Genomic DNA, 24254 nt, shown 5'->3' on the forward strand with positions numbered 1-24254 from the left:
CAATAATATGCATATTCTAGCTTCTGAGTTGGTGTAGGAGGCAGTTAAAAATGGGCACATATTTTTTCCAAAATTCTCAATACTGCCCCCTAGCCCAAACAGGTTTTAAGTTAACAAATAAGGGTTGATGTTTAGTTCCCATCAAATATTACCACCAGTAGAGGAGTGTTGATGCACAATAATCGCTAATCCCAGTTAGAGTGCTGTGTTTGTACAGTATGAGTATGTGAGTACAGTACATGGGTGCCTGCGTGCGTGTGTGTGTGTGAGAGAGAAACGACAGGGAATAGAGAGTGGGAAAGAGAGAGAAGAGTTGTCATTGAATTGTTTTATGTGATTCATTTCTCATCCTATTTATGTAACTATAATCCAATTGAATGGGAGGATGTAAACAATAAACAAATAAATATGGCAATGACGAACACTGAAAGGAGGAGGAGGAGGGAGTGAGCAAACAAAGGACAGGAAGAGAGAGAGCGGGAAGGAGTGATAGGGAGGGAGAGGGAGTAGACACCAGATGGAAACCGAAATTACATTTATAACCTGAGCAGAAGGTTAGGTTTGGCGAGAAGACTGTCGTCATTCTGACTCCCATCAGCCAGTGTGAGGTGAGCTTCTCATTCTGTAACTACTTAACAGCTTTTGACACTTTGGTTGTCTTTAAACTAGTTGTGTTTGCCGTGACTAATGTAAATGTGAATGTGTATTTCTAAGTTTGCGTAGATGTCAGTCTAGGACGTTGTAACAGTAAACCACATTACCCTTGTGTGTGCTTTAAGTGGTTTCCTGGGGGGTCTGAGTCTCTTGCTGTATTCTGACAATCGTAAATAAATAATGGTCTCGAAAACCCGACCCTAGGCAACACAGTGACTCGGTTTCAATGATGGACTATTTTGGCATAGTGGAACTACTGACTACATCATTACCTACATCATTACTTTATACGCTTGATTAAAACACAAAATAGTAACTAGCAAGATGGAGATCACAGAGGTTCTTTAAGAGTGCTTTTCTCAAGTGGCTAGTTTGCATTATATACCTTCACTACAGGGGGGAGGGGGGGTTAGAAGGATTACTTTATCCTATCCCAGGTATTCCTTAAAGAGGTGGGGTTAAATCCTCTTAAGGATCGAACCATTTTTTTTTTCAATTTTCGACCTATTATCCCATTATCCCATATGCTAACTTTTTCAAGCTTTTCTTTTTTTTTTATTCAATGAAAGAAAGCTTTGCTTTTTTTCTTACAAGACCATCAGGCATGACTGAGCTGTTTTGTCTTGTAGTAATGTGGTGCAGGACTATATTTCCTTTATCCTTAATTCTAGCTATACACTTTTTTTGTATCATTATAACATCATTTTTGGTCAGTAGATTCCCAGCATAACACCAGGTGGTGGTGTGTTGGACACAGTAGCTGAGATACATAGAGCCTGTCTGTATTCCTCATTTCTGTAACGGTTAGCTTACCATTGTTAAATTGAATTAGGCTCAGAACCATTTGTGTTTTCAAACATGGTCCTGTTTTATCAATTCATATGCTGATCAATGGTAAATAAAAAAGTATTTGGACACCCCTTCAAATTAGTGGATTCAACTATTTCAGCCACACCCGTTAATGACAGTTGTATACAATCAAACACAGCCATGCAATCTCCATAGACAAACATTGGCAATAGAATAACCTTACTGAAGAGCTCAGTGACTTTCAACTTGGTCCTGTCATAGGGTGCCACCTTTCCAACACATCCGTTCATAACATTTCTGCCCTGCTAGAGCGGCCCCAGTCAACTGTAAGTGCTGCTATTGTAGAAGTGGAAACATCGAGGAGCAACAACATTTACATTACATTTACGTCATTTAGCAGACGCTCTTATCCAGAGCGACTTTCAAATTGGTGCATTCACCTTATGATATCCAATGGAACAACCACTTTACAATAGTACATCTGTATATTTTTTTGTGGGGGAGGGTAGGGGGGGTTAGAAGGATTACTTAATCCTATCCCAGGTATTCCTTAAAGAGGTGGGGTTTCAGGTGTCTACGGAAGGTGGTGATTGACTCCGCTGTCCTGGCGTCGTGAGGGAGCTTGTTCCACCATTGGGGTGCCAGGGCAGCGAACAGTTTTGACTGGGCTGAGCGGGAACTGAGGTAGGGGGGCCAGCAGGCCAGAGGTGGATGAACGCAGTGCCCTTGTTTGGGTGTAGGGCCTGATCATAGCCTGAAGGTACGGAGGTGCCGTTCCCCTCACAGCCCCGTAGGCAAGCACCATGGTCTTGTAGCAGATGCGAGCTTCAACTGGAAGCCAATGGAGTGTGCGGAGGATCGGGGTGACGTGAGAGAACTTGGGAAGGTTGAACACCAGACGGGCTGCGGCGTTCTAGATGAGTTGTTGGGGTTTAATGGCACAGGCAGGGAGCCCCGCCAACAGGGAGTTGCAGTAATCCAGACGGGAGATGACAAGTGCCTGGATTAGGACCTGCGCCGCTTCCTGTGTAAGGCAGGGTCGTACTCTGCGAATGTTGTATAGCATGAACCTACAGGATCGGGTCACCGCCTTGATGTTAGCGGAGAACGACAGGGTGTTGTCCAGGGTCACAGCGAGGCTCTTAGCACTCTGGGAGGAGGACACAATGGAGTTGTCCACCGTGATGGCGAGATCATGGAAAGGGCAGTCCTTCCCCGGGAGGAAGAGCAGCTCTGTCTTACCGAGGTTCAGCTTGAGGTAGTGATCCGTCATCCACACTTATATGTCTGCCAGACATGCAGAGATGCGATTCGCCACCTGGTTATCAGAAGGGGGAAAGGAGAAGATGAATTGTGTGTCGTCTGCGTAGCAATGATAGGAGAGACCATGTGAGGATATGACAGAGCCAAGTGACTTGGTGTATAGCGAGAATAGGAGAGGGCCTAGAACTGAGCCCTGGGGGACACCAGTGGTGAGAGCACGTGGTGCGGAGACGGATTCTCGCCACGCCACCTGGTAGGAGCGACCTGTCAGGTAGGACGCAATCCAAGAGTGAGCCGCGCCGGAGATACCCAACTCAGAGAGGGTGGAGAGGAGGATCTGATGGTTCACAGTATCAATGGCAGCAGATAGGTCTAGAAGGATGAGAGCAGAGGAGAGAGTTAGCTTTAGCAGTGCGGAGAGCCTCCGTGACACAGAGAAGAGCAGTCTCAGTTGAATGACCAGCCTTGAAACCTGGCTGATTTGGATCGAGAAGGTCATTCTGAGAGAGATAGCAGGAGAGCTGGCCAAGGATGGCACGTTCAAGAGTTTTGGAGAGAAAAGAAAGAAGGGATACTGGTCTGTAGTTGTTGACATCGGAGGGATCGAGTGTAGGTTTTTTGAGAAGGGGTGCAACTCTCGCTCTCTTGAAGACTGAAGGGACGTAGCCAGCGGTCAAGGATGAGTTGATGAGCGGGGTGAGGTAAGGGAGAAGGTCTCCGGAAATTGTCTGGAGAAGAGAGGAGGGGATAGGGTCAAGCGGGCAGGTTGTTGGGCGGCCGGCCGTCACAAGACGCAAGATTTCATCTGGAGAGAGAGGGGAGAAAGAGGTCAAAGCATAGGGTAGAGCAATGTGAGCAGGACCAGCGGTGTCGTTTGACTTAACAAACGAGGATCGGATGTCGTCGACCTTCTTTTCAAAATGGTTGACAAAGTCATCCGCAGAGAGGGAGGAGGGGGGGGATTCAGGAGGGAGGAGAAGGTGGCAAAGAGCTTCCTAGGGTTAGAGGCAGATGCTTGGAAGTTAGAGTGGTAGAAAGTGGCTTTAGCAGCAGAAACAGAGGAGGAAAATGTAGAGAGGAGGGAGTGAAAAGATGCCAGGTCCGCAGGGAGGCTAGTTTTCCTCCATTTCCGCTCAGCTGCCCGGAGCACTGTTCTGTGAGCTCGCAATGAGTCGTCAAGCCACGGAGCAGGAGGGGAGGACCGAGCCGGTCGGGAGGATAGGGGACATAGAGAGTCAAAGGATGCAGAAAGGGAGGAGAGGAGGGTTGAGGAGGCAGAATCAGGAGATTGGTTGGAGAAGGATTAAGCAGAGGGAAGAGATGATAGGATGGAAGAGGAGAGAGTAGCAGGAGAGAGAGAGCGAAGGTTGCGACGGCACAATACCATCTGAGTAGGGACAGAGTGAGTAGTGTTGGAGGAGAGCGAGAGGGAAAAGGATACAAGGTAGTGATCGGAGACTTGGAGGGGAGTTGCAGTGACATTAGTAGAAGAACAGCATCTAGTGAAGATGAGGTCAAGCATATTGCCTGCCTTGTGAGTAGGGGGGGACGGTGAGAGGGTGAGGTCAAAAGAGGAGAGGAGTGGAAAGGAGGCAGAGAGAAATGAGTCAAAGGTAGACATAGGGAGGTTAAAGTCACCCAGAACTGTGAGGGGTGAGCCATCCTCAGGAAAGGAACTTATCAAGGCGTCAAGCTCATTGATGAACTCTCCAAGGGAACCTGGAGGGCGATAAATGGTAAGGATGTTAAGCTTGAATGGGCTAGTGATTGTGACAGCATGGAATTCAAATGAGGAGATAGACAGATGGGTCAGGGGAGAAAGAGAGAATGTCCACTTGGGAGAGATGAGGATTCCAGTGCCACCACACCGCTGACCAGATGCTCTCGGGGTGTGCGAGAACACGTGGTCGGACGAGGAGAGAGCAGTAGGAGTAGCAGTGTTTTCTGTGATAATCCATGTTTCCGTCAGCGCCAAGAAGTCGAGGGACTGGAGGGTAGCATAGGCTGAGATGAACTCTGCCTTGTTGGCCTCAGACCGGCAGTTCCAGAGGCTGCCGGAGACCAGGAACTCCACGTGGGTCGTGCGCGCTGGGATCACCAGGTTAGAGTGGCAGCGGCCACGCGATGTGAAGCGTTTGTATGGCCTGTGCAGAGAGGAGAGAACAGGGATAGACCGACACATAGTTGATAGGCTACAGGAGAGGCTACGCTAATGCAAAGGAGATTGGCATGAAAATTAACTAAACAACTGGGGAAGCGAGAGAGCAGGGCCTCCCTCACTAACAATTCACTGAAACACTAAAACGCTAAAATATAACTTTTCTAGCTACCACTAGAAATTAAAATTGATGTAAACTACAGTGGTTCAATGTTTCCAGGTATAGGCTCAAACTTAGTTTATTCCGCTAGATAACTTGTGCAGGGTACATATACGACGTTCATAGCGTATTTGTTTTAGGTTTAACAAAATATTCAATTGATGTTCATGCAATTTACATTTTACCTTGTCTTGGACGTCCTCAGAACAGAATATTTAGAAAATGTTAGATTTAAGTTTGACCTAATATTACCACAACTTTCTCAGCATGCACATGAGAAAGCAGATTGGAATACATCCCCATTATGTTTCTCTCCAGATTTGCTTCTTTTCTTCCCATATGTTTATGTACCCTGCACATGTGACATAACTCCACCATTCATATCATTATCAAAGATAATAACATTTTTAAACATATTTTGAACATGGTTCCGATCTCAATTAACCAAAAGTAAGAGGTTGTAGTGTGGATAAAGGGGAAAAGGCCATTTTTTAACAAGGGGTGAGCCATTCTTACTAATCTACTGGAGAACCCGTTCAGGTTTAAGTATAACTTTTCAATGACTGAAGCTTTTAGTGAGATGTTTAATGGTTTAAAATGTAATACTTTTAGCCCATATTCATAATATAAATAAGCATGTTTAATTTTGTTTGGCAAGATGTCTGGAGAAAGCAGGGCCATAAGTAAATATGTAAGTAAACTGTGATATCGCAAGTCCGACTCCACGAGGGGGCTAAAGGGGGCTTAGCCTGCGTTCCTACAACACAAAAGTAAGAATGGAGGCTACAGGGCTGCTGAAGGTGGTGACGGACCCCAGCTATTAGTTTACAGCCAACATGGTGCACAGAATCCTCAACGAGTACGAAGCCATTTGGGCACAGTGCAGTGCCAGTGGCATTGATGCACCACCAGCTCCAAGCTAATGACAATATTATGTACATACAAATTTCCAGCAATATGAGGTGGACAGTACAGTAGGCCAGCAGGACACAGGAAAAGAGACAATGTAAAATACTGTTTTTCAACGCGTTATATGCTGTCATTGGTGAAATGTCAGAACGATTTAGCGAACGCAACAGCCAACTGGTGGAGACCCTGTGTGCCCTTGACCCGGAGAGCCATGACTTTCTAGATGTGAAAAATGTTAAACCACTGCTTGAACCAAGCAAAACAGATTTGATGGAAGCTGAGTTTAGTGTCGCTCACCGGTTTTTGCAGATTGAAATCGTCCGCTCTGGCTCCAATGAGGACAAATGGACCCCACTTGAAATCCAGCAATGATCCTCGTGGTATCTCTTTGCTATCTTGACTATGCTTACTGCACTGAAACATGGACTGACTTTTGGGGCGTCCACGGCTACCTGCGAAAACACATTTTCTGCTTTGACAAATGTGTTCAGTCAGCACAGAAGAGGCAAGCTACACCCAAGGAAAACCTCAACTAATCCTACTGGCATTTGAGGGATCTCTTACAAGTATATTTCCGGGGGAACAGAGTAATTGACTTCTCAGGAAGTTCCACATAGCATCAAGGAAGCTGCAACTCTTTGAAAAAGTAAGATTGTTTCAATCTAGCTAGTTGGATTTTATCAAAATCTTGCTTTAGTCTGTAGTCGGACACGGAACCACGAAGGGGCTAAATGGGGTTTAGCACCCTCAGTTCAAACTTTAGCTCCCTTAGTTTTAGTTTTATGTCCCTATATAAAAATATCAAAAAAGTTAAAAGATTGAGTGACAGGCACCGTATCAACACAATGGACAAGGTGCGCTGCTGTATGTGTAGACAGGCTGGTCTCATAGACTAGACGTAACAAAGTGCAGTGCCTTGCAAAAGTATTCATTCCCCTTGGCGTTTTTCCTATTTTGCTGCATTACAACCTGTCATTTAAATTGAGTTATATTTGGACTTGTAATGTAATGGACATACACAAAATAGTCCAAATTGGGGAAGTGAAATTAAAAAAATAACCTGTTTCAAAAATGAAAAAAGAATAATAATTGAAAAGTGGTGCGTGCATATGTATTCATCCCCTTTGCTATGAAGCCCCTAAATAAGATCTGGTGCAACCAGTTACCTTCAGAAGTCACATAATTAGTTAAATAAAGTCTACCTGTGTGCAATCTAAGTGTCACATGATCTCATTATACACCTGTTCCGAACGGTCGGGGACAAAGTTGTGGAGAAGTACAGATCAGGGTTGGGTTAATAAAAAAATATCAGAAACGTTGAACATCCCACAGAGCACCATTAAATTCATTATTAAAAAATTGAAAGAATATGGCACCACAACAAACCTGCCAAGAGAGGGTCGCCCACCAAAACTCATGGACCAGACAAGGAGGGCATTAATCAGAAAGGCAACAAAGAGACCAAAGATAACCCTGAAGGAGCTGCAAAGCTCCACAGCAGAGATTGGAGTATCTGTCCATAGGACCACTTTAAGCCATACATTCCACTGAGCTGGGCTTTACAGAAGAATGGACAGAAAAAAGCCACTGCTTAAAGAAAACAATAAGCACCCTTCATCACCCCGAGAATAGCATCCCCAGTGAAGTATGGTGGTGGCAGCATCATGCTGTGGGGATGTTTTTCATCGGCAGTGACTGAGAAACTGGTCAGAATTGAAGGAATGGTGGATGGTGCTAAATACAGGGAAATTCATGAGGGAAACCTGTTTCAGTCTTCCAGAGATTTGAGACGGGGACGGAGGTTCACCTTCCAGCAGGACAATAACCCTAAGCATACTGCTAAAGCAACACTCTAGTGGTTTAAGGGAAACATTTAAATGTCTTGGAATGGCCTAGTCAAAGCCCAGACCTCAATCCAATTGAGAATCTGTGGTATGACTTAAATATTACTGTACAGCAGCGGAACCCATCCAACTTGAAGGAGCTGGAGCTGTTTTGCCTTGAAGAATGGGCAAAAATCCCAGTGGCTAGATGCGCCAAGCTTATAGAGACATACCCCAAGAGACTTTCAGCTGTAAAGGTGGCTCTTCAAAGTATTGACTTTGGGGGGAGTGAAGAGTTATGCACACTCAAGTTTTCAGTTGTTTTGTCTTATTTCTTGTTTGTTTCACAATAAAAAATATTTTGCATCTTCAAAGTGGGATGTTGTGTAAATCAAATAATACAAACCCCCCAAAATCTATTTTAATTCCAGGTTGTAAGGCAACAGATAAAGAAAAATGCCAAGGGAGGTGAATACTTTCGCAAGCCACTATAAACATAAATCCGGGAAACTCAAATGAGTATGATATGTTACGTTTGGTATGGTTACATAAGACAGAAGGTTACTTAAAGGTGCCATACGCTGAAATCACTCTGCCTGTTCCTGGTTACTAAAATTCGAATAGTTCGCCTAATTCCTATAAGGACAAGGTAAGACCCAGATGCAGACCGTGTCGAAGTACCGTTTATTACAGCAACAGAGGCAAAGGTACAAGACGGCAGGCAGGCTCAGGGTCAGGCAGAGTGGTCAGGCTGGCGGGTTCAGGGTAAGGACAGGCAAGGGTCAAAAACCAGGAGGGTGTGAAAAAGAGAGGATGGGAAAAGACAGGAGCTGACAGGACAAATGCTGGTAAGCTTGACAAACAAGACGAACTGACAGCAGACAAACAGAGAACACAGGTATAAATACACAGGGGGTAATGGGGAAGATGAGCGACACCTGGAGGGGGGTGGAGACAATCACAAAGACAGGTGAAACATATCAGGGCGTGACAATTTCAGTTTATATGACAGAACAAGCAGTCATTGTGTCGATAATCAGCGTACCATCTAAATAAGGAACTCAATAAAGTCCACAATAGCCGACAAATACATGTGATTTCCTGTATGTAGGGAACTGCCCATGGTGCTGATAGAGCACAACGAGATTTTGTGCCATTGAACCTGTCACTTCTTGGTCAAAAACATTTTTTTTACTTTTATGTTTGTGGTATAGTGTGATATAGAATTCAGAATTCAATATAAGTCCAATGCAAGAACACAAATTACGCCCCTGGCTATTGCTACATATGGGTATGTTTCATCACTGAAATGATGATATTATGGTTTTCTTGGTAGCCTATTAGTTTTTGTGGTTGTAAATGGAACTGCACTTATTAGAAACGTGTTTATGGTAGGTTGTCATTGCTTAATTGATTATGTGGGTCAAATTTGATTCACAGAAGTGTATTGTGACATATCACAACATATTGCTGAACTCGTGAGCAAGCGGAATTCATTTCTATTTTTGAAACAGGCCTGTAAAGGCCTATTTATTTGGCAAGACAGCTGTGCATGTCCGCATCTCACTGTAATAAGCTTTAGGCTATGTTTTGGTTATTTGGATCTCCATTCGCCCTTTGTTTACGGCATATATTTACTATTAATGTAACTAGCCTAAATATAAATTGTGTCATGCCTTACAGATCTGATATTTTGTCTACTAGGCCTACCACTTGGCATTGCTGTTTTGTTCAAAAGCACTCAGTAATCTCAGTCTCTGCATTTGAACTTTATGTTTGTGGAATTGCGTGATTATACACTGAGCGTAGAAAACATTAAGACCACCTTCCTAATACTGAGTTGCACCCACCCTTTTGCCCTCAGAACAGCCTCAGTGCATTGGGGCATGGATTCTGCAAGGTGTCGAAAGCATTCCCAAGGGATGCTGGCCCGTGTTGACTCCAATGCTTCCTACTGTTTTGTCAAGTTGGCCGAAAGTCCATTGGGTGTTGTCCATTCTTTGCAACCATGTACGCTGAGAGTCGGGAAGCAAGTTCAGGGAGTGAGTGTTTTAAAATAAACGGAACATAATACAAAACAAGAACCTCAAATAACATGCAGACAGGAAACTGAAACAGAAACAATGACGCCTGAGGAAGGAACCAAAGTGAGTGACACATATAGGGCAGGTAATCAAGGAAGTGATGGAGTCCAGGTGAGTCTGACGGCACGCAGGTGCGCGTAACGATGGTGACAGTATTATAGACAGCATACATGGTTAATATTTGCCATTTACCTCTGTTAGATCACATTTATCAATAAAATGTTCAAGTCAAATCAAGTTGTATTGGTCACATACACATGGTTAGCAGATGTTATTGTGAGTGTAGTGAAATGCTTGTGCTTCTAGTTCCGATTATAATCAATTATGATCAAGACATGGGTGGAAAAAATCATGTTTATCTTGAACAAATATAAAGTTAACAAGGTTTTCATCACTACTGACATGTATTGCTTTGAACAGAACAAATTGGAAGGACAAATTTTACTAACAGTATTTTATGGAAATGATAAATGAGCCCCATTTAATACAAATTAAGGTGGGTCTACACCCCAGATGAGGGACTGAGTTGTTGGCTATGTGGGTCGGGCGGATGGGGCACCAGCATCCTCCTCCTGAATCCTCCTCACGGTGGCTGCAAAAGCTGGGGTCCTTGGGATATGTTTCCTCCTCTGGATTTGAGGTCTTACCAATGCCTTGCCCAGGTTCTCGAGAAAGAGCCGTCTTCTCTGGAGCTTCCCTCTGTTCCAATCTGGGTTCAACAGCATCCAGATGACACACGCGTTGTACACCGAGATGTCCAGGATGTTGAAGAATATCACGTGGCCAGCATAGGGTTCTTCTTTTGCAGCTGTGGCCAGTCACCAGGTTGTCTAAATTGTCCACAAATTGTCCACTAAATTGTCCACTAAATTGTCCACATTGTAATCCATTATGATTTCTGTTTTTTGATGTTCCTGGCCACAGATTCTCCCATCCCTATGCAGCGTGCTCATGATTGCCACATTTTTGCCTTTCTTTGGAATGCAGGACACTAGGGATGTGTCGGCCACGAACACAAACTTAGAGGAATTGATAGGCCTGTTCCATGTATTCAACAGCTGAGGTTGGAGCTCTGGCTTGTTTTCATACTGTTCCTACCATCGTCAGTTTCCTCTTGAGGAGCTCCTGTCCCAGCTTGTGTGAAGTAAAAAAGTTATTGCATGTGATGTTGTGGACACGGAGTCCCTGTGTCACGTCCAGGAAAACCCATATCCCTTGGTCCTTCTCAGGGGCTCCTCCACCTGGCTTCCCTGTAAACACTTGCAAGTTCCACTCATATGATGAAGAAGCAACACAGTCAGCCCAGATCTTGATTCCATTTTTTGTGGGTTTAGACGGTATGTATCGCCTGAAGGGGCAGCAGCCCCTAAATGGCATAAGCTGCTCATCAACAGTAACATTGGGACCAGGGTTGTAAAACAGGGGAAGGTGGCCCACCAACTTGTCCCACACTGACCTGATTGCAGCTAGTTGGTCTCTCTGCCACCGAGCTGGTCTGCTGTCTCTGTTATCGAAGGGGAAAATCCTGGAAATAATATGGAAGTTTTCCAGAGACATTGTTACACAGAAATGTTCTCTACCAGTTTCTGCATCCCACAGGGATTCTGAGGATTCCCCATTGGATCTGAAAACACAAGCAAGGATAAGAACCCCAAAGTATGCATGTAAATGAATTTGGTCTATCTCCTTCCGTGTCTCTCCAAAAACACGCCTTCCCTCCAAATTAGTGAAGTCCAGAATGATTTTCTGAACACTTTATGTCCTGCACATGAGTAACCGACATCCACGTTGGCTCTGGTTGCACCCTTATCACATTGGCAGCCATGCGGGGTGGCTCATTCCTTGGCAAGATGACCATTCAATTTCACCTTTTTTTAAATAATAGCCCATCTGTTCTGTTGTCTATCTACCATTGATCTTGAGTGCTGTAGAGTGGAGTACATGCACTTAGGGTGACCAGACGCCACTCACTCAGCTGACCTTTGCTGATAAACGTAAACAGGTGGATTCCCCAAGATCAATTCAATTCTCTTCCCTCAAAACTGAATAAAAAAGTAATACACTATATTGAGGGATACATGACATCTATTGGCTCAAGTTGACTTACCAAGTCATACTAACCAGGTCTGTCAGTAGAAATATTTGACGAAGGGTCCCGCCACATGAGCCCCTCAGTAGTCGTAATAGTACTTCTGAGCTGGTAAATAGAATAGGACAGTGTCACACGTGATTGCGTCACTGCTGAAATACTGTGACAAAGTCATTTTCTTGAGCTATCATGACTGCCTAAGAACTGTAGTTCCATGTGTGCAGCGTGGGCGAAATGTAAAGGTAGAGATGACAGCTCATGAGTTGGTTCAACAGTCTAACCAAACCACTTTAGTCAACAACACTCTGTTATCTTTGTCCCCTCCCTGACTGTACCCAGAACCCTGCTCAGGTGGGCATGAAGACAACACTGTCTGTTGAAATCACCAGGGAGATCACAGACTTGCCACTCATGGCTATTAAAGTCTCCATGGAAACGGACAAGACACCACAGAGGAATCTATATTGACTTTGTTTCACTTGGTTGTTCCAAAGGGCAGAACGCAAGTGAGACATTTATAATGTTCTTATACAGTGAGGCCATTATGATAATCAATTTCGATACCACTTTTCCACTGTCGTTGGTGTAAATCATTGTCTGTATTGCAGGGTATACATTTACATTATCTCTCTCATTCTCTTGGTCTCTCACAAACACACTATCTCCCCCGTCTCCCTTTCCTTCTCTCTCTCCCCGTCTCCCTTTCCTTCTCTCTCTCCCCCTCTTCCTTTCATTCTCTCTCTCCCCCATCTCCCTTTATCTCCCTCTTGTTTTAAGAAGGTTATACAGAGGATAATTTGCTATTTGATTTAGAATTTTTATATAAAAATGATTTAATTGATAAACTGATTCACTACATGGAACAATAGATAGTCCCCCCAAAAACAAATCTAAAGGACGTTTGTTTTGAAGTGTCTATCCTATATATTCATCTTTTCTACTGGTCCCGGGGTACCTTCAGACGAGTATTGTGAGGGCTGGGGGCATCCTAGAGAAAAACAGTACACACCTACTCATTCAAAGGTTTTTTCTTGCTTTTTACTATTTTCTACAGTGTAGAATAATAGTGAAGATATCAAAACTATGAAATAACACATATGGAATCATGTAGTAACCAAAAAAGTGTTAAACAAATCTAAATATATTTTATATTTGAGATTCTTCGAAGTAGGCACCCTTTGCCTTGATGACAGCTTTGCACACTCTTGGCATTCTCTCAACAAGTGCTCAGCACATGTGGGAACTCCGTCAAGACTGTTGGAAAAGCATTCTAGGTGAAGCTGGTTGAGAGAATTCCAAGAGTGTGCAAAGCTGATTTTTATGGGGATTTTTTTAATTGTGCTAATTAGATTTCAGTGGGGTGCGGACATCGACCTTAGGTTAAGAAATAATTGCCCCTAACAGTATAAAAGTGTCTCTTGTCAAAGCCTACTGAAAATGTCTGCGGGTGTTAATGCCATGTCTAGACTATGGAGGACTGTTTTTGTCAAATTAAAGTTAATGGAAAATGTTGGCATTTCCACTGAATAGATTTTTGTTTATACCACTCCCACATGAAAAAATAGTATAGTTAAAAACTGTAGTGTTTTTGTGGACTGTATTTGTTTTGCAGACTGCGGTATACTGTATTTTTTCCTATAGAGTTTTTGTAGATATTACCGTAATAGACTATAGTATTTACAGTTTACTATTGTATAAATACTGTAGTATTACTGTAGTTAATACACTGTAATATATTCTATAGTAGTTACTGTAGTACAGTATACTGTAGTATTTACTGTTGTGTTTTTGTGGACATTATACTGTAGTATTTACTATAGTGTTTTCTTTTATTATCTTTTACGTAGAAGAGGAGGGCTTTCTCCTTGAGGAAACCTACTTGGCAAATACTAAAAGAGCACATTTTCCATAACCTGTAGGTAGGTAGGTAGGGGCGGCAGGTAGCCTAGTGGTTAGAGTGTTGGGCCAGAAAGGTTGCTAGATCGACTCCCCGAGCTGACAAGGTAAAAATCTGTCGTTCTGCCCCTGAACAAGGCTGTCCTAGGCCATCATTGTAAATCAGAATTTGTTCTTAACTGACTTGCCTAGTTAAAAAAAGGTAGGTAGGTAATGGGGTCTGAACAAATAGTGCTTCTGCTCTTTTCTATGACCTGTAGTCAACACAATATATGGTCTATACTTGGCATGTAGGTTTCTCACTTATGGGTGGTACAAAAGGGGATATGGGCTGGGTATATGCAAACTAAATACTCAAGTATTACTATAGTTAAACAGTAGTGTTTTTGCAGACTGTAGGATATTTACATCTCATGGCTGTATTCTACAGTATACTACAATATTCTATAGTAATTACTACACACGATCGAGAGACACTACATTGTGTAGTATAGTATTCTACAGTATACTACAGTTGGCTACAGTATTCTACAGTAAACTGTAGTATTTTTTCATGTGGGACTGCAGTCAAAGTCGTTCACAAACTCATACGGATGATATTATGCAAGAAAGAAAACAGAATGACACAATTTCAAGAACATTTTATGAATGGTCTAGACCCTTCATGTTACCTAAGGAGAAGTGTGAAGCCATTTAGCTTACACATTTACTGTCCGTCGTTATACTTTGTGTTCTGCATGTTTCCGTGTTCTCTGTGAGTGTGTGTGTACATGCATGCGCTTTGTGTGTGTCTCCAACATTGTGACCTTCCATTTTAAAGCTTTGCTTTGGTGTGGATTGAGGCCTACACATTCATATCAGTTGTGTTCCTACACTGTATTCATCTTTCCTTATCTCTATTGTGGATTGTGTTTATGTGCACCAATGGAAAGTCTACAAAACTATGAGCAAACCAGCCTATGTATTGAATACATGGATTTGGATTGTGATGATATTGATGAATGAATACTACACACAATGTGCTTATTTGTATTCTCATTGTTATGTATTTATAATCAGGAAGAATATTTGATTTGATGTGTATGAAAGTGTTTGGTGAAATATAAATAAAAAAGAGAGTAATTGTCCATAATTCTGCACCTTTGGATAGTTCTACTGTCACGTGTGCTCCCTCTCAGACCTCTAGCTCACCAGGCTGCTCGTTATGGCGCATATTTGTCACCATCGATACGCTCGTATCAGCGCATAATGACACTCACCTGGACTCCATCACCTCCTTGATTACCTGCCCTGGCAGGGGAGCACGTCGAGGCTGCTGGGGCAGCAGGTAGCCTAGTGGTTAGAGCATTGGACTAGTAACCGAAAGGTTGCAAGATCGAATCCCCAAGCTGACAAGGTAAAAATCTGTTGTTCTGCCCCTGAACAAGGCAGTTAACCCACTGTTCCCTTGTAGGCCGTCATTGAAAATAAGAATTTGTTCTTAACTGACTTGCCTAGTTAAATAAAGGTAAAATACATTTTGTCACGTCCTGACCATAGTAAGAGGTTATTTTCTATGGTAGAGTAGGTCAGGGCGTGACAGGGGTGTTTTGTGTTTTGTTCTATGTTTTCTATATCTATGTTTAGTTCTAGTTTTCTATTTCTATGTTGGGTTTTTTGGGGTTGATCTCCAATTGGAAGCAGCTGGTCCTCGTTGTCTCTAATTGGAGATCATATTTAAGTAGGGGTTTTTCTTCCTGAGTTTTTGTGGGTTATTATATTTTGAGTAGTGTTTGTTTCTCTCTGCATCACGGTTTGTTGTTTTGTCAGTTCAGTTATTTATGTATTGCAAAGTTTCACGGATTAAATAAAATGTGGAACAACAACCACGCTGCACTTTGGTCTGCTCCTTTCGACAGCCGTGACAGAATAACCCACCACAAAAGGACCAAGCAGCGTGGAAAGGAATGGACCTGGGAGGAAGTTCTGGACGGCAAGGGATCCTGGACATAGGAGGAGATCCAGGCTGGATGGGATCGCCTCCCATGGGAACAGGTGGAGGCAGCGAGAGCAGAGTGGCGACGAGAGTAGAAACTAGCCCGGCAATAAGGCAAGCACAAGAGGCAGCCCCCCAAATTTTTTTGGGGGGGGCACACGTGGAGGTTGGCAGAATCAGGTTGGAGACCTGAGCCAACTCCCCATGCTTACCTTGGGGGGCGAGTGATCGAGCAAGCACCATGTTATGCGGAGATGCACACTGTGTCGCCAGTGCGCAGCGACAGCCCGGTGAGCTCGGTGCAAGCTCCTTACAGGTGCTATGCTAGAGTTGGCATTCAGCCAGGAAGGAGTATGCCTGCTCAGCGTTCCTGGTCTCCGGGGCGTCTTCTCGGCCCAGGTTATCCTGCGCCAGCTCTACGCATGGTACCCCCCAGTTCGCCAACACAAACCTGTGCAACCTGTCACAACGCCTTGTGCTTGTTGGGCTACGGAGGTTATCCAGCCAGGACGGGTTGTGCCAGCCATAAGCTCCCGACCTCCAGTGCGCCTCCACGGCCCATATACCCTGTGTCTGCTCCGTGCACCCGGCCTCCAGCGACGTTCCCTAGTCCAGAACTCTCAGCGACGTTCTCTAGTCCGGTGAGACCTATTCCAGCTCCACAAAAGAAGCCTCCAGTGATGATCTATGGTCTGAAGCCTGTAGGGATGATCCATGGCACAAAGCCTCCAGAGATAATCCATGGCCCGGAGTCTGTAGGGATGATCCATAGCCCGGAGCCTGTAGGGATGATCCATGGCCCGGAGCCTGTAGGGATGATCCATGGCCCGGAGCCTGTAGAGATGATCCATGGCCCGGAGCCTCCTGTGATAATCCATGGCCCAGAGCCTCCAGTGATGATCCATGGCACAAAGCCTCCAGTGATGATCCATGGCGCGGAACCTGTAGTGATGATCCATGGCACGGAGCCTTCAGCGACGGTCTCCAGTCCAGAACCTCCTGAGACGGTCTCCAGTCCGGCGCCTCCAGCGACGCTCCCCAGCCCGGAGCCTCCTGAGACGCTCCCCAGCCCGGAGCCTCCTGAGACGCTCCCCAGCCCGGAAGCTTCAGCGATGGCCTGCAGCCCGGAGTCTCCAGCAATGGCCTGCAGCCCGGAGTCTCCAGCGATGATCTACAGTCTAGTTCTTTCGACTTCGATCCATGGTACGGTGGTAATAAAGCAGAAGGATCAGCGGGTGGAGCGGGGATTACGCCCCGAACCGGAGCCGTCGCCTCTGCTGGAGGTTATGTGGACTGCATTTGAGCTGCCATAAACAGGAGTTGCCCACCCTACCCTCCCTTTTGTTTTTGTTTGTTTTTGTTTAGGAGCATTCGGAGTCTGCACCTTTGGGGGGGGGGTACTGTCATTTCCTGACCATAGTAAGAGGTTATTTTCTATGGTAGAGTAGGTCAGGGGGTGTTTTGTGTTTTGTTCTATGTTTTCTATATCTATGTTTAGTTCTAGTTTTGTATTTCTATGTTGTTTTTTGGGTTGACCTCCAATTGGAGGCAGCTGATCCTTGTTGTCTCTAATTGGAGATCATATTTAAGTAGGGATTTTTCTTCCTGGGTTTTTGTGGGTTAATATAATTTGAGTAGTGTTTGTTTCTCTCTGCGTCACGGTTTGTTGTTTGTCATTTCAGTTATTTATGTATTGCAAAGTTTCACGGATTAAATAAAATGTGGAACTACAACCACGCTACACTTTGGTCTGCTCCTTTCGACAGCCGTGACACATTTTTAAAATGTATATATTTAATATGTCACTTCCTTTGGTTCCTTCCCCGGCATCATTGTTTCTGTTTCCTGTCTGCGTTGTTCATGTTTTGTATTATGTTAAATTTATTAAATGATCCACTCCTTGAACTTGCTTCCTGACTCCCAGTGCACATCGCTACATCTACTTCCAATTTTGAGCATGATTTACTGATTGCAAAGAAAATGTATTGATCTACTTGAATTTTAAAAAGACAAACTAACTTTCTGTTTCGTCTTCTCGTACTCAATAGATAAGCATGGTTGTGTTTTTGCAGGCAGTTCTTTTGATGAAGGTATTTGCAATTTTGACGGATCAATATAGTTTTGATGAATGTATTTGTTTTGAGATTTGGAAAACCCATTTACTGTTTTGCAAAAACAGTCTTGTGGACTCTGTTATAAAATTAACAACATTGTTCCAAAAAATGCTTGTATGTGATTGAAAAAAACCCTAATACGGCCCGCTCTACAGTGCATCTCTGCTTCAGTTATGCATGGGGACTGCATTTTCTTTGAGTTGCAGGATAGAAATGTTTAGAGCCTTTGCATACCTTGTCACGCCCTGATCTGTTTCACCTGTGCTTGTCTCCACCCCCCTCCAGGTATCACCTGTCGTGTCTTTGGGCACCATTAAACTGAAGACATGTTTATCAAAATAACTCCCTGTAATTATTATTATGCAATTAAACTGATTCATCGTTTAACTGTAATTAACTAGGAGATCGGGGCACCAAGGAAAATATTCAGATTACAAAGTTATAATCTTCCTAATATAACTTTCCTATATTATAACATTATATATTATATTATAGTATCTGACCGATTATCTTCTGGTTTAAATGGTGTATTCTTTACCTCGTCCAGTCTCATTCCAAACATCGTAAATTGTTGTATCTGCACGAACCCAGTCTTCACTAAGTCATCCATACATCAACTGTCTTAAAATCATTTATTTACTAAACAAAGTAATTCACAGAAAGCATACAAACAGTAGTTATCGTCACAAAGAATTGGTAGAGTAATGTGCCCTAGTGGGCTAAACCGGCATGGCGGCTTGTTAAACAAACAAGGGGGGGTCAGCTAAGAAGACCCTACAGAGTTGATAAATATTAACAATTGATATGCTAATCCTTTGCACATGAACGCTCACTCATTCAATATATATTTACGCTCAGTATGTCGTCGGGATCCTTGTTGGAGAGTTTTTGTCCTGTTGGAGAGTTTTTGTCCGCGTTCTCTCTCTCTCTCGGTTAGAATGGATCTTTCAAAGCGACATTCATTAATGTCGTTATAGAATGGATGTTTCATCGGTCTTCGCGTTCAATGATATCAAATTTCTAGCTGCAGACTATTAATTAATATCAAAGACTTGTTATTATTCTGTCGGTATCGATAGTCTAAAAGTTTAACCACGTGGAATGGTTAAACTTCAGTAGAGGAATGCATGGTCAAACCTTAGCTCTCTCTTCTGAGGTAAGCTTGTCTGCTGAAAGGAACCCTGGGTGGGGGTTTTATTCGGAATGGCAGAAAAAGGCTGTCTCATGACGCCAGGTCTCGTCTGTTCATGGGGGCATGCCGATGACTTGGTAAAACTTTAAACAGAAAATACAATTCTCTCACATTAACATCTTACCAGCGTCTCAACATATTCCAAATAGCTTTAATCTTATTAAATCATTGTATACAACCATTTAGATGCAAGTCCCATAGCTGAGGCTATTATATAAACCTTAGTATGGTAATATGGCAATATTGTCTCTAATGAGTATCATAAAATTGTACCAAGCAGACCAGTTCATAGCTGGATTCTTCACCGATCTTTTATACCTTCTCCAGAACATAAATGTCGTTCGGTTCTCCAATTCTGTGAGTTGTAAGAATCCTTTGTTCTCTCCATGAAAACACTCTGTCTCTTTATACTGGGGCCATGAGGCAGGACATTCTCCTTTGGAATTTTACGACCGCCTTCACACAGCCTTGTGTCAGAAGTATAGAGGTCGGGGGATGGTGCATAGAAAACCCAGAGGGCAACATCATGACACACCCATCTTCCCCACTCTCCCCTGGGTAATTTATACCTGTGTTTTCTGTCCGTCCCAGTTCATCTTGTTTGTTCAAGCCTACCAGCGTTTTGTGTGTCAGCTGCTGCTTTTTCCAGTCTCTCTTCTCTCATCCTCCTGGTTTTTACCTCTGCCTGAGACTGCCTGCCATCCTGTACCTTTGCCCCTATTCTGGATTACCAACCTCTGCCTGATCTGACCCTGGGCCTGCTGGCCGCCCGTACCTTTGTGCCACAACTATGGATTAACGAACCCTGCCTGCCTTGACCTGCCCCTGTTACAATAAACATTATACTTCTACACAGTCTGCACTTGGGTCTTACCTGATATACCTGTCAAGCTCCCTCTTCATCAGGTCCCATTGAAGGGTAGTGCTCTGTTATTGAGGCATTTATCCAGGCCCACTTCACCATTACTAGATATGAGTGCATCGTCGGCCCTCAACAAAGATCTCTATCCTGGCTCACTCCTGATTGCCTGTGCATATCCTCTCTAAATTACAGTCAATATTTCCTTATATTCAGACTATGGTTAATTCATGATATTGTGAGAAAAGTACTGGATGTTTGGCCTGTGCTGACTGGGCTGGCTGCCTGCTGTGGATGTTGCCTGCGTAGCGCCTCATGCCTCTGTAATTTGATTGCCGTTTAGATAGCACAGTATAATCGCATCAACTGGGAGCTTTCGTAGCTCCCCTATGCCAGTGTCATCCATCCTTAATGACTATTGGATCAATCAGCCCTGTTCAGGCCAGGTTTCATCTGTCTGTAATGGGAACACTAGCTACAGTACTTCACCTGGGTTAGGAAGTTGTAGAGGGAGGGCAGCTAGTGGGAACAACAGAACTGTCACTGGTTGTAAACAGGAGACTGTCTCCATTGAGCTAGTCTGGACATTTTCAGTACCTTGGACAAGTCCAAGCTAATGTCAGAGCCCAAATGTGATGTGGCCTCCAAAAAGTGCTAATTATGTCTCAACATGGTTTAAAACAATGCCTTGTCTGGTGGCCATTTCCTAATATTCAATGTTAGATTTTAAATGCACATTTTGAGTAGGCCTTTAGGTCATCTTTGACTCCTGGGTTCTGGGTACAATATGTAAGCTGGGTACTCAAAAGGCCTGCAGATAGACTTTAGCTAAGCTTCAAGCTAATGCTGGCGGAATGTTCTGGTGTTCTTCCAGAACAAACAGCACCACACTGCATCTGAAGCAAGTGCATTCATTAACAGTTCTCCTTCACATGATGTGCAATTGAATTACCATCATGAAAGTAAACAATGATTAAATGAAGTGAAGGACGACCTTTGATATTTCAACCATGTACTGTATATGAGACACCAAAGGGCCATTGGTTCAGTTTTCTAGTCTAAGAGACGTGAATTTTCATACATAAAAAATAAATAAAAATGTACCTTTATTTAACTAGGCAAGTCAGTTAACCTCATACCACTTAACATCAGTCTACTAATGCACTATCATGTTGAAATATCATCATAGCATAGCCCAATGGCCATTGTTTTGTTTTTGTACACCAGGGCAGCTTCAAAGAGGACATCTTCTGTGAAATTATGAAAAAAGAGATGGCTGCAATACAGCATCCCCCTACAGTGTGAAGCCCTCATTAATCTGATGGAGACTGACAGCTGAATTGACAGGACCCTGTCATTATACCAAGTCCTCAACAAGCTTGTTAAGCAGAGGGCTGGATTCTATGCAGTAGTCCTGTCTGTAGTCCTGCCTGCAGGAGCAGATAACCTGACAGAAGCAGTAGGTCTAATGTGGAGGCAGGGCTGGATCTTGTGACCTAGTGCAGGGGTAGGGACACCATGATCTCCACGGCACTCCGTTGGCTGTTTCTGGTGTCCTTCATCGTGGTGACCATCGGCGGGAACGTGCTGGTGTGTTTGGCAGTGGGGCTCAGCCGCCGCCTGCGCCGCATTGCTAACTGCTTTGTTGTGTCACTAGCTGTGACGGATCTGTTGCTGGGCCTGCTGGTGCTGCCCTTCTCTGCCACCCTGGAGCTGCGGAGTGGACACTGGCCCCTGGGGGGCACCCTATGTAACATCTATGTGTCTCTGGATGTGATGTTTTGTACGGCCTCCATCCTGACTCTGCTGGCCATCAGTGTGGACCGTTACCTGGCCATCTCAGCCCCACTCTGCTACCCCCGCAGGGTCACCCCTCCCCGAGTAGCCCTGGCCATCACCACCATCTGGGTCACTTCCCTGGCCATGTCCTTCCTCCCCATCCACCTGGGCTGGAACACGGCTGACTTCAGGATACAGAACCTGGACTGGGGCGTTTGGGACAAGGTGGAGGAGGGACGCACCTGCCGCTTTGAGTGGCATAACAACTACGTGCTCCTAGATGCCTTTGGCACCTTCTACCTCCCACTACTGGTCATGTGCGGGATGTACCACTGCATCTTTCAGATAGCACGCAAACAGGTTCATTTTCTTCCTTATATTTATTTGTTGTGTGGTAGTATCATTACTGGAATAATTAGTAGTAGCTATTATAGTTCCATCCATTTATTAATGTCATCCTTCCAGTCATCCATCTGCTGACCCTCTTTCTCTTTAACCTGTCTTTATCCATCCATTCAGGTACGGCGTATCCGAGCTGCCACACCCTCATTCGCCCCCACAGCATCAGCGGCGGCCACAGCACGGGAGCACAAGGCCACGGTGACTCTAGCAGCAGTTCTGGGGGCCTTCATTATCTGCTGGTTCCCCTATTACACCTTCTTTACCTGCATGGGCATCGGGGCAGAGACTAACCCCCCTACTACTGCCCACTCTGTGGTGCTGTGGCTGGGCTACTTTAACTCTGCTGTCAACCCCATCCTGTACCCGGCCTTGAATAGGGACTTCCGCAGGGCCTATGGGGAGCTGCTGTGCTGCAGGGGGCCGAGGTGGAGACACATGTCCACAACTATCTGCCTGTCATGTCAGAAACGAGTGCCCCTCTCTAGCGAACACAGAGACACTCATCTGACCAATGGCCACACACACACCCTCCCTAAAGACAATCAGCCAGAGGGAAAGAGCCTCACCCCTCAGAAGACCAATGGCAGCAACATTGCTGACCAGACCTGGTAAAATACAATATACACTGGATAGGGACTAGGTAACACATACAGGACACTTTATAAAGGTGAATGAGAGAGACAGTTGTGCAGTAGCTAGTACAGTATGATATAAAATGGCTGATACGTTATCTACCACCTGCTTATAAAACAAAGGAGAACAAACCCATACCAAGAAGATAAAGAGAACATAGCCGAGTCAATATTAACTGTCTAAATAGCTGTGTCCATGCTGATTTCCTAGCTACCTGATGGAGACATAGGCAGTTAAATGTTTTGGTGATCCTCTCTGTTGCAGACCCACTGGTGGTGAATCAGTGACTAACCTGGCTGGATTTACTTGAATGTATATGTGTGTTCATCCGTAAAAGGTACAGAATGTCCAGTCAGAGCTACAGTATGTTGGATGGCTTCCAGGAGGTTGGCGGAGGGGATACAAGGACATCTGGATGTGTCATCCAGGCATCCCGGCTACATATGGGATACCTGTCCACCTTTAAATAATGTACCCCTGCATCAACAGCCAGTTGATGTAGTTCCCTCACGTCAGTGGTTTCTAAACCTTTTGGTGTCGTGACATCTTGGTCCTCAGATTAACATAACTGTTTCCTGCCGCAGCCGACAGCCCAATCTGTGACCCAGTAGAAATAACTGACCTACTGTTTGACAATTATTAGCTCACATCAACTCAACAACCCCCACTTTCACATGTGCTGCCAAGATACACTCACCTGTGCTGCCATTATATGGCATGTGACATTCACACCATGAGACTTTACTGTTGGCTGTTTATCAGAATGTAGTGTAATTTGTCCACTGGATTTGTAGACTTTGTTTCTGTCTGACCATGTGACCTCATATTGTACATACAATAGTTCATAATATATGTGAATGACATTTATCAAAAAGTCCCCGCACAATCAAATACTCTCATTCACACTCAGACACTTGCAAACAATGTACTTTGTCTGCAATGCCTTCTATAAATGACATGTCCCTGCCCTCTAGCGACCAAATGTGTCATCACACTCACCTTCACAAGAAGAGGTGACAAAATCAATTGTATCAGTATCTGTTTGTACAAATTGTTGTTACAGACATATGTTTATCTATTATGTATTATACATGTACATATTACCAATTATAATGACCTAATATGTCCAGGTTATTGTTAACTGCAAAGCAATAAATAAAGTTCCAATCTAAAAATTGATCATCATACCTTTATGTGAGGATATTGTTTCCTCTTGTTATGTTTTTTTTAAAATCTGTAGTAGTAGTGAACTACCATTGGGATTACTGAAGGTCAAGACAGCTGATGACCTCCAGGGAGAAGTTGTCTGAGCTCCAAGGAGACTCCTCAGCTCCACGCTTCTCTCCATGCTTCTCTCTGAGTTAGGGACATCCTGACCTCCATCGGACACGTCTGAGATTAAACACACCAGATATTCATATCCAAGAATCAGATTCCTAATTTTACATTTCTCT

General features: G+C 44.1%; 1 protein-coding gene and 1 non-coding gene across 3 annotated transcripts; one reads left to right on the top strand and one right to left on the bottom strand.

Moving 5' to 3' along the window:
- The first annotated feature begins 482 nt into the window (after positions 1-482).
- On the top strand, positions 483-23948 carry hrh2b (histamine receptor H2b). 2 transcript variants are annotated; one of them, XM_029701053.1, is made up of 4 exons: positions 483-608; positions 21214-22125; positions 22285-22775; positions 23138-23948. In XM_029701053.1, the coding sequence occupies exons 2-4, from the start codon at positions 21505-21507 to the stop codon at positions 23268-23270; spliced, it is 1245 nt and encodes a 414-aa protein (XP_029556913.1). In that variant the 5' UTR covers positions 483-608; positions 21214-21504; the 3' UTR covers positions 23271-23948. The 2 variants fall into 2 exon arrangements, with proteins under 2 accessions (XP_029556913.1, XP_029556914.1); XM_029701054.1 differs by having other exon boundaries at positions 23065-23221.
- LOC115155105 (U7 small nuclear RNA) lies at positions 13803-13855 on the bottom strand. Its single transcript, XR_003867999.1, has one exon. It is a non-coding gene; the product is annotated as a U7 small nuclear RNA (small nuclear RNA).
- Positions 23949-24254: the final 306 nt, after the last annotated feature.

Source organism: Salmo trutta, chromosome 19, assembly GCF_901001165.1.
Source record: "Salmo trutta chromosome 19, fSalTru1.1, whole genome shotgun sequence".
NCBI classification, from domain to species: Eukaryota; Metazoa; Chordata; class Actinopteri; order Salmoniformes; family Salmonidae; genus Salmo; species Salmo trutta.